The following is a 15,254-nucleotide window of genomic DNA, read 5'->3' as shown; positions in this document are numbered from 1 at the left end:
ATCTGTAAAATGTCTATGATCTCACTGTGAATGTTTACTATTGGAAGACAGTGATCAATCTTCACTGCCTAGTGTTATTTCTACATATTTGGTCCACACCAACTTAGGCAGTATATAAGATCTGAAATGATTTTCTCAGCAACGATGAGGAAAACAATGAGGTTTCCACTGTAACACTATTACTGCTGTTGTACACTAAGATCTTGGTTATATTTTTGCTGTTCTAATATCATTTATTTTGCCACTTGCCAAATGTCTTGCATGCTTGACAAAATATTGAGTTGGTCTCCATGGGCCAATAACATTTCCACAGTTTAACTTATTCAGAGTTCAATGGCATAATTGTGTTGATGAATGCATCTTTAGTTTGCACTAATGCAAACACATTTGCATCAATCATTTCAGCAGAGATTGTTGTAGTGCTGTAAGATGGAAATGCTAACATGCAAGTGAACCAATGCTCACACATTTGCCAATACCCTCCCCTTTCGTTTCCAATCTCTTACCAAATAATGGAACACAAATCAATTAGTATTTCAATCTGCTACCAAACTAATCCATATTCCTTGGAGAAAGATTTGTTAGTGTTGTACTACTGAAGCTATAGCACTGTTCTCAAACGAGCCATTCAAATGTCAATCAATTAAACACTGACCGTGAAAACTGACCTTGGTAGAGCAATTGATTAATATGCTGTCCTTTCACCTTCTGGGTCAAAGATTAAGTTCAACATGGGTTCTAAGATGAAAAATTCATTTTTCTGAGGTCATTCTGTGGAAGGATCTTGGATAACATCGTCCTCAGTTCTGTGATAGGTGAGTTCACATTCAAGATAATGGAAAAAAACGGGCATTTGATGACCATCTCTTTGACTGTGAATAATGATAATATTAAATTGAACACGTGGGGGCTTAGTTTAGTTCTAAAAATAAAAACAAATACATTCTAGGCTTGCATTCAAGAGCCACAAGACAGATCCTCTTTTACTTATAATTGTACTACAAAGGAGTGGGAGGAAATTGGGTCTGGGTAAGCTGCAGCTGGACTATTCGCTGGTACTGGCATTCACAGTTTGCCCTTAACTCCACTGACTCTCTCCTCCTTGGAGCCCAGCAGCTTGGTCCACACACCACTGAGCCTTAACTGCCGGTGCCTTATTCCAAAAATCATTCAGCAGTTCTCAACAGCCAGTGCAGGCAGGGGAAGAACTTTACCAGCTGTTAAAATTGTCACTAATCATAATAGTTTCCAAGTACCTTTTTGACATTCAGAATCATTTCGAAATTGCTAAAGTTTAATAAAAAATATTATTTTTCAAAATATAAATGACAGTTTAATTATGTGCTTGTAAATAATTTAAAAATTTGAACTAAATGCTGGATGAACTCAGCAGGTCACACAAAATCATTGGAGAGAAATAAACAATCAAAGCTTCGGGCCAAGATCCTTCATCATGATGGGACTTGTGATGATGATCCTGATGGAGGGTCTCGGCCTGTTTACTTCCCCTTATCTCAGTTCTAAAGGGATGTCATTCTATTCTGAGGCTGTACCCGCAGGTCCTAGACTCTCCTACCATTGGAAATTACACATTCCTCTCCATAGATGCTGCCTGGCCTGATGCGGTCCTTCAGCACTTTGTGAGTATAGCTCTGGATTTCCAGCATCTTCACAATCTTTTGTGTTTATATTTTAAACTGAATAACTGCTTTTAAAACAATAATGTAACTTCTTGCTGTGCAAATGTCATTGTGTTATGATTCTCAGTGTTTTGTCTTGATGCAGGATTGAACAATGGAACACTGGAGGGTACCAGGAGGTCTGGTCTACCCTGCTGGGTACCAGGGGAACTCCATGGGTTGTGGTACTGACAGAATCAGTGAGCAGATTAGGAGCTGTCCCTTCGATGGTGCACACATGGCAATCCAGGACCGAATTCAATTGAATGCCTACTGCTCTGATCAAAACTCAACTCAAATGCCATCTATAAATTTGCTGACGACACAAGTATTGTTAGCAGAATTTCAGATAATGACAAGAAGACATACAGGAACAAAATATATCAGCTGGTTGAGTGGTGTTGCAGTAACAACCTTACGCTCAACGTCAGTAAGACCAAAGAACTGATTGTGGACATCAGAAAGATTAAGATGAGGATACACATACTGTATCTGTCCTCATAGAGAGATGAGAAGTGGAAAGAGTGAGTAATTTCAAGCTCCTGGGTCAGCATCTCTGAGGATCTATCCTGGGCCAAACATATTGATACAAGCACGAAGAAGGCCCGACTGCAGCTATATTTCATCAGGAGTTTGAGGAGATTTAGTATGTCACCAAAGACACTTGCAAATTTCCACAGATGTGCCATGGAGAGCATTCTAACTGGCTGCATCATCATTCTGGTATGGGGTGCCACTGCACAGGATTGAAATAAGCTGCAGAAAGCTGTAAACTCAGTCAGCTCTATCATGGGCACTAGCCTCTCCAGCATCCAGGACACCTTCAAGGAGCGAAAAGGCCGCATCCATCATTAAAGAACCCCATCACCCAGGACATGCCCTCTTCTCATTGCTACCACCAGGGAAGAGGGAGTCTGAAGGCACACACTCAATGCTACAGGAACAGCTTCTTCCCATCCACCATCGGATTTCTGAATGGACATTCAACCCATAAACACTACATCGCTACTTTTTTTGCACCACTTATATTTTTAACATACAGTATTTCTTACTGTAATTCACTGTTCTTATTTCTATGTATTGCATTGTACTGCTGCCGCATAACAACAAATTTCATGACATATGCTGGTGATATTAAACCTGATACTGATTCTGACAATCCATTTGTGGTCTTTCACTCTTAATGCAAGCTCATGAAATGGGATTGCAAAGAAACTCTAAAAAGAGAAAAGGGATCTTGATGGATCCCTGAGGGTGGGATCCTTTGTGTGTCGTGCTCTCGCTAACCTGGCAAACCAACTGAACAACATTGCTCCTGTTGTCATCTGGTGAGCCATCAGTGAGTGATGTGTGACTTCAAACCAGTGTTAAGATGAAGCCAGATAGAAGTAGAGGTTTATAAAATAGTACAAAGTATTTAAAGTTCATGTAATCTTTCTGCTTTGAAATTCTTAGATGCCATGAAAACTGGAATAAAATTCAGAAAGTCTTTGAGTAAAGTAATATTTTGGCAGTTAGTCTGAGATCCAAACCAGCTCACCCCAGCGATGAACAGTCCAGCAAGGACCCAAGTGTTTTGCCATGTCTTACTGCAGTGAGATTGTTCCCTGATTAAGATATTTACTTAAACAGGAGTGGACAATGTTGGAAATCTGTAATCATTTACCTGCAGCAGGACACCTGAGTAACAAAAAGATAATGGTAACTGCGCAGGGTAAAGGTACCCAGACTGGTGATGATGACCCACACATAATACCGTTAGTGATACTCCAGGTCCCTGTATCTATTACTGATACAGAATAGTGAGAATAGTTACTGTGACTCTGTCAGTGTTCAGAGCAGCAGAAACAATGCACTGATTTTGCATTTGAAATAATACACACACTCACTCTCTTTCACACAGAGCAGCAACACATCAGTGGAAGTGCCTCATGCAGTCACACATTTTCCTCCAATTTTGTTTTCATTAACTTCACTTTACTCTAACTTCAGTTATAAACTCCCTTTCCATGATCCTCTTAAATGATAACAGATTATCCATCTCCTCGGATAACGTGTAGAGAGCATTAGGGATTGTTACTGCATTTCAGGAGCTGATAACGTCAACTGCGTATCCACTCTCTGCTCTTGTCAATCTATTTTCTCAATTAATGTCTTTTGCTTTCCCTCAGATTTCACCCACAGACATCCCTGGTTAACAAAGGAGTGGGCTAGAAGTTCTACAGCATGGCATTAATATTGTTCTGTGACACATAATTCTTTTCAATGATCTGAAATCCAAGTGCTAACTGTGAATGATAGTTCTGTCCATATATACACTTATTTATTTATTGAGATACAGGGCGGAATAGGCCCTTCCAGCCCTTCAAGCCATGCCATCTAGCAATCCTCCAACTTAATCCTAGCCTAATCATGGGACAATTTACAATGACCAATTAACCTACCAAATGGCGCGTCTTTGGACTGTGGGAGAAAACTGGAGCAACTGGAGGAAACCATGTGGTCATGGGGAAAATGTACAAACTCCATACAGGACAGTGGCGGGAATTGAACCCAAGTTGCTTGTACTGTAAAGCATTGCGGTAACCGCCATGCTACTGTGCCCCCACAAATGCAGCTTGCTATGTGTTCTCTGGGTCAGTGGTCCCCAACCTCTGGGCCGCGGACCGATACATTGCCGCAAAGAATGCAGGGGTGCCACGGTGGCCGGAATGCACCCAGCACATCTTTAAGAAAAAAGCCAAAATAAACAAGCTAATTAATTAGGTGCCGCCCGGCACGTAAATGTCAGCCCGGATCAGAGGTATTTATCTCTAGTTCTAGTCTCGCCCAACCTCAGTACATTTTCCCCCAAGGCTGGATGAGACTAGAACTAGAAGTCATGGGTTAAGGGTGAAAGGTGAAACGTTTGAGGGGAACATGACAGGGAACGACTTCACTCAGAAGGTGGTGAAAGTGTGGAGCAAGCTGCCAGGGGAAATAGTGAAGCGGGTTTAATTTCAGCATTTAAGAGAAATTTGGATAACTACATGGATGGGAAGAGAATGGAGGGCTATGGTCCCTGTATAGGTTGATGGGAGCAGGGAGAATAGTTGTTCATCGCAGACTAGATGGGCCAAAAGATCTGTTTCTGTGCTGTAGTGCTCCGTGATCTTTGACTCTGAATCCACAAGCAGGAGAACCTGGCTGGAAAATGGACCCTGTGACTGCCGGCACTGAATGAGGTGAGGGGTATACTCCCTAACTAACGCTGAATGAATTCATTCTGCTCTACAATTCATAGAACTATTTTACACATGGTGGTAAAACAAGTGTGCCTGCCTACCTCAGTGTTCACATGTCTAGGTGTCCTGGATCAAAATAAGCTGAAAGTTTAACGATGCAATTCCTTCCATGAGCATATGACCAAAGCTATGCTGGATGACAGGACTCCTTTGCTAATCCTCTCAATACTGTGAATACTGATTGTTTGTGAAGAGGCAAGGCAAATTAAATGGCGAAGGTAAAACAGATTTATGGACATCTTTTCTCAGGCTGAAATCCTCAAACTAACTATGGAATTGGGATCTGCTATTGGGCCATTAAGATGATCCATTGGCCAGGTGAAGACACCTTAGACTCACTTACTGTCTCACACACGGTTACAGCTCAACCTAATGGGATTTGGGCAGTTGACCCTGCACACTTAATTGGGTCAGTTATGCAAAGAATTGTGAACGGTGGTTAAATGATTTGGCTTCAGCCTCTATTTGTTCACATTTGAGTGGATTTTTCCCTCATTTGACGTTTACCTGCACCGATTGCCTCTTCTCCTCCTTTGTGTGAACCACACCTCTTATAGGAAGGATCAACAACCCTGTTTATAAAATGGCCTATTTCAGGAACAGCGCTGTCACTAAATACAGGAGACATCCCTCTCAAGCAAGACACACACAGTGCTGGAGGAACTCAACGGGCTAGGCAGCATCTAAAGAAAAGAGTCAACCGTTGATGTTTCAGGCTGAGGTCTTTCATCAGGACTGGGGAAAAAAGATGAGGAGTCAAAGTAAAGAAGTGGGGGGAAGGGAGGAAAATCCACAAGGTGATAGCTGAAACCAGGAGAGGGGGAAGCTCTGAAGTAAAGAGTTGGGATGTTGATTGGTCAAAGAGATAAATGGCTGGAGAAGAAGAAATCTGATAGGAACAGACAGAAGACCATGGAAGAGAGGAGGAGCACCAGAGGGAGGTGATGAGCAGGTAAGAAGAGGAAGTGTGAGAGGGAAACAGGAAAGGGGAATGGTGAAGGAGAGGGGGTGGGCAATTACTGGAAGTTCGAGAAAGCAACGTTCATACCATCAGGTTGGAGGCTACTCAGACAGATAATAAAGCATTGCTCCTCCAACCTGACTTCCCTCTAAAGATGTGCCACACAACTTACTATAAATAGAAGGCCCTCTCAAAACTGACACCAGTTTTATTTGTCTGCCAAAATATAGCTTTGCATGGGAAGATGCTTGTCTGCTGAGCTTTCAAAGGAAAGGCAACACAAAATAAAAACTCACAGCTATTTAAAATGGTTGATAAACTCAAGGGCCTTCCCTTGCGTCTGATAGGCCCGATGTGAATTGTTCCAACTCAGAGGTGTGGACCTAGAGAAGACTTTGCTTGCTGTCTATTTTGGTTTGCTCCACAGAAGAGATAGGTACGTACAGAATAACACCAATGTTGGAGGAACTCAGCAAGTCAGGCAGCATCCATGGAGAGGAACAAACAGTCAACATTTTGAACAGAGATCCTTCATCAGGACTGGTAGCCAGAATAAGAAGGTGGGGGTGGAGCCCAATAAGAAAATGGAAGGTGATGTCTGAAGCCAGGGAGGGGGAGGGTAGGTGAGTTGTGGAGAAGAGGGTGAAGTGAGAAGCGGGGAGATGATAGGTAGGAAAAGGTAAAGGGATGAAAAAGGAGGCATCTGATAGGTACTGATGAAAACAGATGATGTAGTGTGAAGAATCCCAGTTTTCAATCAGTATGTACTCTGCCTTGTCCTTGAAATGCCATTTACGTGCTCAGTTTTGCCAGAAACTGCCCCAAGTAATTACTATATTTGTCCATCAGTGGAACCAGTGCTATGATCTAACTAAAAATATCAAAACAGCATTACAATGAAAAACAATCATCTGACCGAGCCACAGAGAGTACTAACAATACTGGGGTCCGTACTGAAACCAGTAATGATATAATGACCTTTAATGAGCACCTGGGGAAGCAATCGAGTACCACAGAACTAGACAAAGGGCAAGAAACATCATAGCTGAACTGACACTAATTCAAGCTGATTGGGAAAGCAGCTGAAGAATGTAAGTAAGGAAATATGATCTGTATGTTTGACCTGACTTTGTGTCCAACCCCCAGCGCTGCCATTTCTAATTGTCAAATAGTCAACAATTCACATCTGCTCATATTAATTTGGTGAAAATCTGATTCTCACCCCACAATGTCCTTCGATTCCTCCTGTTTCACTAACTGGCTCAGGCCCTGAGCTACACCAATTTATTTTTCGTGCAGAATCATCTGTTGTTCCAACCAGACGTACAGTACACATATTAACATATGAGGACCTTCAAATGGCTCCAGGCCTGTATTCACTGGAGTTTAGAAGAATGAAGGGGGGGATATCACTGAAACCTATCGAATATTGAAAGGTCTAGAGCTGACGTGGAGAGGATACTTCACGTTCAGGAAGTCTAGGACTAGAGGGCACAGCCTCAAAATAGAAAAATGTCTGCTGAGGTATTTTTGATACTCACATTCAAACATAGATATATGCGACCCGAGATTTAGCAATAGTTATGCAAATCCACTGATGTACAGGCTGGGGTTAGTGACAGAGGTCTGGGGTTCAAGGTTGGTCAGTCTTTCAAAGGAGTGGGCTCTGATTCAATGGGTACAATATGACTGTAGCAACTACCAGTTTGGGTTCACTGCTGATGTAGCGGGTTGAGACTGATACTTGTCCAGAAGTATTCAGTTTAGGACTAGTATCCCATCATTCACTGAGGACTCACTCCCATTTGACTCTATTTCATGTTCATATTTCCCACCAGTTGAGAGGTCATTCAGCCCATCTAATCTCTGGCAGCTCTCATCAACCTGAAACCTCTTCTTTATCCTGTGCTCTTTTGCATGCCCATCAACACCATCCAGCTACACTAGGGACAATTTATCGTGGACAATTATCCAACCAACCAGCACAATCTTGGAAATGATTTTTGATGTGGAACCTCTGCACAATAAAGAATTTGCTGGAGGAACTCAGCAGGCTGAGCAGCACCTGTATGAGGAAAGAAATTGTTGTTTAGGGGCGATTATTTCTGATGCAAGGTTTTGACGCAAGACATTGACAATTCCTTTTCTCCTACAGATGCTGCTTGACCTGCTGTGTTCCTCCAGCAGACTGTGTCTTGATCCAGATTCTACCATCTGCAGTTAGATATGTTTCCTGACTTCCCTTATCCAATCTGGTTTTACAGTCCCTTCCAGGCCCTCCTTCCCTCTTCATCTCCCTTTCATTTATCCATTTTCTGTTCCCTGGAGATCCCCTTACACCTTCCTTCTCTCTCCAATCCTAACCCCTTTTGCCCACCAATCCACTAAAACCCATCTCTTCGATGAGAAGATGGGACTCTTGACCTCACCATCTTCCTTGTTATGATCTAGAATTTTATTGTTTGCCTGCATGACACAATCTGTCACTTTTGCACTTTATTTGGCAATGTGATTGTTTTTCCTTGTTCTATCTCAATGCACTGTGCAATGATTTGATACATATGAACACTATGTAAGACAAGCTTTTCACTGTATCTTAGTACAAGTCACACTAATACACTAAAATCAAAACTCCTTCACAAGCTGGACGTTTGCCATGATTAACCAACAGAAAGGTTGAGAACTTCCAGCTCTCCTTTGTTCCATTGCTCTGTCCATCTCCTGCAATGGAACACGGATACCTAGCCTGAGCTAAGAGATTGGATTGCCGTTGACCATCCTCCCTCTCTGAGACCGTGAGTGATTTACAGACATTGAGCACAGCAGCTGGAAGTTCAGCTTCAAAATCGAGGACGACAACAATTCCATTCATATTTGGTGTCATCAACCCTACCTTGAAATACAGAAAGAATTACATTTCCTTTACTTATTTTTACTTCATTTTAAAGGTTCTGACACCTTAAGGGCATTTTTCTTTTCACTAATCTTGAATTACTTAAGACAGTTAAAACTGTTCAAAGGCTGATCTGCAGGATCTTCTACCTGCTCACATCTTGCTGCACCTTGTAGAATGATTCTTGAGGATGGTGGGACAGCTCAGCTAGTCATCGGTGTCCTCAGCAAATTAACTTGGACAGGCAGGAAGCAGTGGGAAAAGGCTTAGGCAACAGACTAGATCCATGATGATCTAGTCCATCACATGCTTCCTTTCAACATGACTTGGGGGGCATTCAGCCCACTGGTAATATACCAACCCACGGAGCAATCCCGCTTCCCACTCAGTGTCCCATCAACTCCCTCCAGATGCTACCACCTACCGACTCATTGAAGCCCAATTTACAGTGGCCAACTAGCCCACAAAGCACACATCTTTGGGATATGGGAGAAAGCCAGAGCACTGAGAGAAAACCCACACAGTCACCAAAGATTGAATCCAGGTCTTCTGGAGTCGTAAAGTTGCAGCGTCACTAGCTGTGCCCAGACGCTGCTCCAGTTACCTCCTTATTAACTCAGCCTCCCTCGTCTTTATGAACCATCCTGCAGCATTGCTCTTTGCTAAACGTGCTGCATGAACACAGGCCACAGTGCAGTGATGTGGATGTGTCAATGGTAGACTCAGTAACTCCATCATGGGCACTACTTTCCCCATCATCGAGGACATGGTGGCATCCATCATTAAGGACCCTCACTGTCCATGGCATGCCCTCTTCTCATTGCTATCATTGGGTAGGAGGTACAGGAGCCTAAACACACACACTCAGTGTTTTAAGAACAGCTTCTTTCCCTCTGCCACCAGATTTCTGAATAGCCCAAGAACACTATTTCATTATTCCTCTCTTGCACTATGTACAACATACATGATTTTTATGTCTTGCACTGTATTGCTGCCACAAAATAACAAATTTAATGACATACGTCAATGATAATAAACCTGTCTAATTCTGAACTGTGTATAGGATTGAGACTTGAGAGATTGCTTCTCTGCTGATGCGGAAACAGATCAGTTATACACTCAACCCTCATCCTCAGCCAAAGTTAAACACTATGCACTTTGGTACAGAGCTCTCTTTAATGGTTTCCGAACACCCGTTACATTTTAATGATCATGATAGTTTCCTAAAATTAGAAGTGTCAAAATCTATGTTTTACAAATGGGCCTCAGAGTTTTTTTGTTTAAACTTTACCCTGGATCTCAGTGCTTTAGCCAAGGTGAAGCCAAAGGGTTCCGTATGACTCGAGTTGTTGGCTTCACGCGCCTAACGTCAGTTTGAGCGACTCATGAAAGAAGCCCTTGTATTATTCCTTGCAGCTGTATAAAATGTGCAGGTAGGACGGTATTAAACATCAGCGCTTGGCTTGTGCAGACTACAGCTGGAATCTGGAAGTTCTGACCAGTTTTGTGTGGGAATAAACATCTTCATCTCACAATAACAGTTCAAAGTTGGACATAAAGCAATGTGATTTGAGTCCTTCTTTTATGAATGTTAGATTACCATCTCTGGCACCTTACTGCCCTGAGTATAGCCTTCTGCAATTGTGTATCCGGCTGGTAATCTCAGACAGTAAACCAACTCCAGACAGGGGTGAGTCTGATTCCTGAGAGATTTGACTTAACTCACAACAACTTCATTCAGACTGAATGTGACTTCTTGGTGTAAACAGAGTATTATGCTGTGAATTAAGATGATAGAGTGACTACTTCTTATCATTCAGCAACAGCACAGGGTCAAGTATTTTGATTTGCCTTGCCACTTGGATCAGGAATACTCAGTTTAAAACGAGCTCAAATTCCGGGGCTGGGTAAAACAATCAGATACCTGGCATGATTTTTCACGTTTACAGAGGGCTTTAGGTTCACTTCACATCTGTTAAATTACAGGCACACCAGTCAGTGTTTATTATTGGTTTTAACAGCCTTTAAATCCCATTTTCCAGCAAGCATCCTTCAGAAGTTTTTGATCATCAGACACTTGATTCTAGAGGCATAGTAACACAGAATCTCTGAAGCGCCTTTTCCCAACTTAACTCTAATCGGGGTCTGGACTGCATCAATTATTGCACCACTGGGAGCCTGGGGTGGCCTTGGAATGGTGGAAAGCTTAGTAACAAAGAAAGGAAAGGGGTGGGCTACCCAGATGTGTGTGGGGGCTCTGGTATGGCTTTGGAGTGATGCAAGTAGGGGTAGTTTGACAGAAAAAAGATAATAACAGACTTAAACAGAGGGATAAATTGAAATAAACCAACTAAATTCAAGAGCTTCATCCCACTTATTCTGCCTATGTACTTTAACTTTAATGAAGTCACTTCGCCATAGATAATCCAAATGACATTTAAATACATGGAATAGTTTCAATACCACACTGTACCAAGAGCATCCACATCAAAGCTGCACAGCGGGTCTCCCATGCTAACGCGCAGACCCATGTTCTAGCAAAGCACACGCAAAGCTAACATCTTCACGAGGAAGCGCTCAATGCACAAAGCAGCAGTGGCAGCTAAAGTACAACTTACTGGACCACAGAGTACAACACAGAAGGGGACAACTCCACACACGACCGACATGGAACAGCATGGTGTTAAACTTACAGGCACGCAAACTGGTGGAGCAATCATTAACAGAGACAGAAGAAAGTGGGAAGGTTCTCTCAAGGGTGTCCAAGTTACTATGTACACTGTCTGACATGCAAGTGCAGTCGCGCTCAGAGCGTCCGCAATCAAAACAACATGCGAGTTTCATTCTCTTGTAGATGGACATCTTGGCTATAATCATGTTTTCGATGGAAGGAGAGGAAGAGGAGCAGGTTAATGGCAAGGTTATTCAGTCCGGCATTTGGAAGGAATCCACAAGGGATCTTAACACAGGCCTTAGTAACATAAGCAGGCTTGACAAGGAAGAAGAGCTTAGTTCATTGCATAAAAAATTTGTGACAAAAAAGTTATTTTCAAAACTTGAAAAGTGTTCAGTCAATAACTTTGAACATACAATTAACAATCTTAAGTACTTTCAAGTTATTTACTTTACAACAGAACCAGAACCGCAGAGGTTGGTGAGAATTTCAGTAATATACCAATATAATACGCTGGCAACAATAGAAAGGACACAGCACTTTTAGTGGCTGCTCTTCTTGTTGCCTTCTACTGTCTTTGCCGGGACTGGTAGTGCTGTTGAGCACTTGGTCTAATGAACCATCTTATCACCGTTACTGCTCTGTTTATGAGCATGTGAAAATTTAAAACACAAACCCAATTCTCTTTAAGCACATTTGATGCCGAAATGGCTACTTTGTCAAGTGATTCACTTGTGCAATGAAATTTGAAGTGTAAATAATATAAATAAGTCACAATTGATAATAAAACTGACATTCTTATAATAAGAAATCATTTAAGTTTTCCACAGCAGGTAAAAAAGAACAAAATGAACCTTGTTTGACCAAGCCATTAAAGGCACCTGAAACTCACACTTAAAGCTCTCAACTGAGTCAAGCACTGACCTAAGGCCATTTATATCAAGAAACTGGCCAAGCAAGGGTTACGCTATGATTGAGGATAAAAAGGCACTGGAAGGTGATGAATGAGAGGCATCTTCAGTAGCATCCCCATTTTTCCACAATCTTTATAGCAGTTAGTTGCAAAACATTTAATTTTCAGCAGTTTTTTTTTTGGTGCTGTGTTATCCGCTAGCTGAAAAAAGAATGATCAGATCATGCAGCAGTAAGCCTCTTCAATGCACGCAAAAAAAGGCTGTTCAGTTTGCATTGATATTTCAATAAATAAAGTAGCATTAGAACCTAATTAAAGCTGGTGATGCTGGGTAACATCGGCCTCTTGTCTTCCTTTAAAGGATGCCAATCTTTTCAGGCTGACAGTAATCAACTCTGACAAACCTTTAAAAAGCAATGGCATCTTGAGGGAGAGTGACTGCTTTTTGATCTCATCTCTTGAAATGAAACCAAATATTTGAGCCAAATCATTCTTCCAAATCAACAGGGAATCGGGGCAATGATGTGTGGGTACATCATTTGTTTTTTGGGGGGGAGGGGAAAAATCAAGGAAGACTTGAGGAGATTTTTTTCTGAGACCATGCACAAGTATCGAAATAACAGCATGCTAATTTAATGAAAACTGGCTTCAACCTTGGCAATCAAGAACAAAAATCCAAATAAAAAATTTAAAAAAGATTATTAAATTCAATGCATTCAGAAACATTAACAAGTCTAGCTCATTTGTCAAAAAAAATCCATGCTGTAATAAAGACACTGCATTTGTTATGGAAATAAAACACAAACAGTCATAGACAGTGACATGTTGAAAAATGTTAGTTATTGATGGGATGCATGTGGTTCTGTACATGAAGGACATGTCTACTAACTCAACACACAAACTGCTATATGAATTCTTTGGAAAAACATGTTTATATTGCCATTTTTATAAAGGGGAAAAAAGATGATTTGGGTTTAGATTATCCTTTCAGGAGAAGTTGAAAAGGCTCAGGGTTGTTGGAACTAGGATAGGGAATGAAGAAGGTCTCTGAGGACATCTAGTGGTTGGGTAGAATCCCGGATTCAGTTACACATGGAAACCACCTGGGTTCATTTCCACAACTGAGTAAAATGTACCCAGCCACCAAAACAGGCTGAAATAATGATGTGCATTTCAATTGGAGTCAAGGTTCAAAGTTCAAGGATTCAGTATTGCTGATTTTTGGCATAACAGAGGAATATCAGATCTCTAAAATAACACTGAAAGGTTATTCTAAATGGTCAGGGATAAACTTATTGTTCTTATCCCAGTTTCCCAATTTGTGGGCCTTCTTGGAGTAGATAGACAGTTTAGTGAAAATACAGCAGCAATATTAGCTGCAGGTTCACAGCACTCTTAGAAAGGTGAGAGAATTCTAAATCACCACTTTGGTCTAACTTTGAGCTAATTTACACGCTCCAGTTTCTATAGCTGGAGGGTGCTGTCAATGGGGCTCTTCTTTTGTGAAATCTAGATTATAATGGCTTTGGGCCTGAAAAATCAGTTGTTGGATTAGACTGCTTGATCTAGTTTACAGAGACAGGAACAAATGTGATGAATCTCCTACAAAGTTTATCCAATGATTGAAAAATGTAATGCACAAACAGAACATTCTTTCTGGCTGAACTTATCTTTCTTTATATATTCCGCATTGTACTAACTTTCCTTCCTTCTTTCCTTCCTGTTCCGCTATTCTATGATTCAGAATTAATACTGGGGGACTATTCAGTTATAAGGAACAGTTATTATCAGGGCCAGACTTTGTATTGGGGAGACAAAAGTTGGCAGAGAAAAGTGTATTGTTAGCAGATGAAATCTAGAACCATTGGGTCTTAATTTCCCATCTAAGTTACAAGGAGTTGATGTCAGCATGACCTTGGCTAAGATCAGCCAACAAACCAAGAGCAACATTAGGATCTTTAACCACTTGTGTCTGTGTCCTGTGGCTAGTGCCTCCTTCTTCCTCCAATAGGAAGGCCTGCTTTTCTTGCTCTGAATCAATAATCTATCATAGATCTGCACTCTAACCTTATCCAAGGGGCAAGGGCAGTTCCTATCCCAGGTCACCAGTGCCATCTACTTCTCATGTAGTTACCAGCAGGTCCTTGCCACCAATAGTGGGCATGCCACCATAACCCTTAAGTAACGAAAATGTGGGGAACTTTGCAAGGTGGCTTTGGTGAGAAAATTCCCTTGTACCTTTCCTTATTCTGCTAAAGCCTGGGCAATAAAACTTCCCACTCAGCTCTAATCATGGTTGCCCACACATTTCCTGCCTTTTGGTTCTGATCTGCTGTATTTTCTACAGATTCAAAGTGATCTGTGGCCATTGCTGAAGATGATGAGTGCGTATGCATGCAACATAAAAATAAACCTCTTGCTTAAGGTAGACAAGTTGTATCGCACTCTGGGCAACAGAGAACCTGCTTTTACTCACAATATATCACTACCAGTGTGCAGTTAAATTATAGAGTTTCATGTTCCAGGGCAGCAAGAAAAAAATAAATTAAAAATACATCAATCATCAAAAGTTACTCGCAATCATTTCATACATGGATTCTCATTTGCCTGAGTTCCATGGAAAGAGGTTTAACTGTATCTGTGCCTTCTCCGTTCCCCTATAATATTTTCTACAAACCTAGAAAGAGCAAATGCTTAATACATTTAAGTTCATCCTTAAACGCAGATAAATACCAATTTCCAGTATTTTTTCCAGCAACCCCCCACCATTCCTCCTCCCAAAAAAAACTTCTGCAAGGACCATTCCAGTTCCATTTCCTACATAAAAGAGATTTCCTTTGCAAATTCTGG

The 15,254-nt window shown here is 41.5% G+C and overlaps 1 protein-coding gene across 5 annotated transcripts in view; it reads right to left on the bottom strand.

Moving 5' to 3' along the window:
- Window positions 1–15,254, bottom strand: part of kcnma1a (potassium large conductance calcium-activated channel, subfamily M, alpha member 1a) — a 960,366-nt gene that overhangs the window by 158,348 nt on the left and 786,764 nt on the right. Inside the window, exons 19-20 of one of the 5 annotated variants that reach the window (XM_063070509.1) lie at window positions 14,881–14,889; window positions 11,511–11,684 (exon numbers count right to left, since the gene is read on the bottom strand). The exons of 3 other annotated variants lie outside the window; for them this stretch is intronic. In XM_063070509.1, coding sequence (XP_062926579.1) covers window positions 11,511–11,684; window positions 14,881–14,889 — 183 coding nt within the window. The remainder of the gene's footprint in view (window positions 1–11,510; window positions 11,685–14,880; window positions 14,890–15,254) is intronic. One more of the 5 variants, XM_063070510.1, reaches the window with a different exon arrangement.

The sequence above is a fragment of the Mobula hypostoma genome, chromosome 18 (genome assembly GCF_963921235.1).
Source record: "Mobula hypostoma chromosome 18, sMobHyp1.1, whole genome shotgun sequence".
Taxonomy (NCBI): domain Eukaryota; kingdom Metazoa; phylum Chordata; class Chondrichthyes; order Myliobatiformes; family Myliobatidae; genus Mobula; species Mobula hypostoma.
Note: the sequence above shows the minus strand (reverse complement) of the source record. Positions and strands in the feature narration are given on the sequence as shown.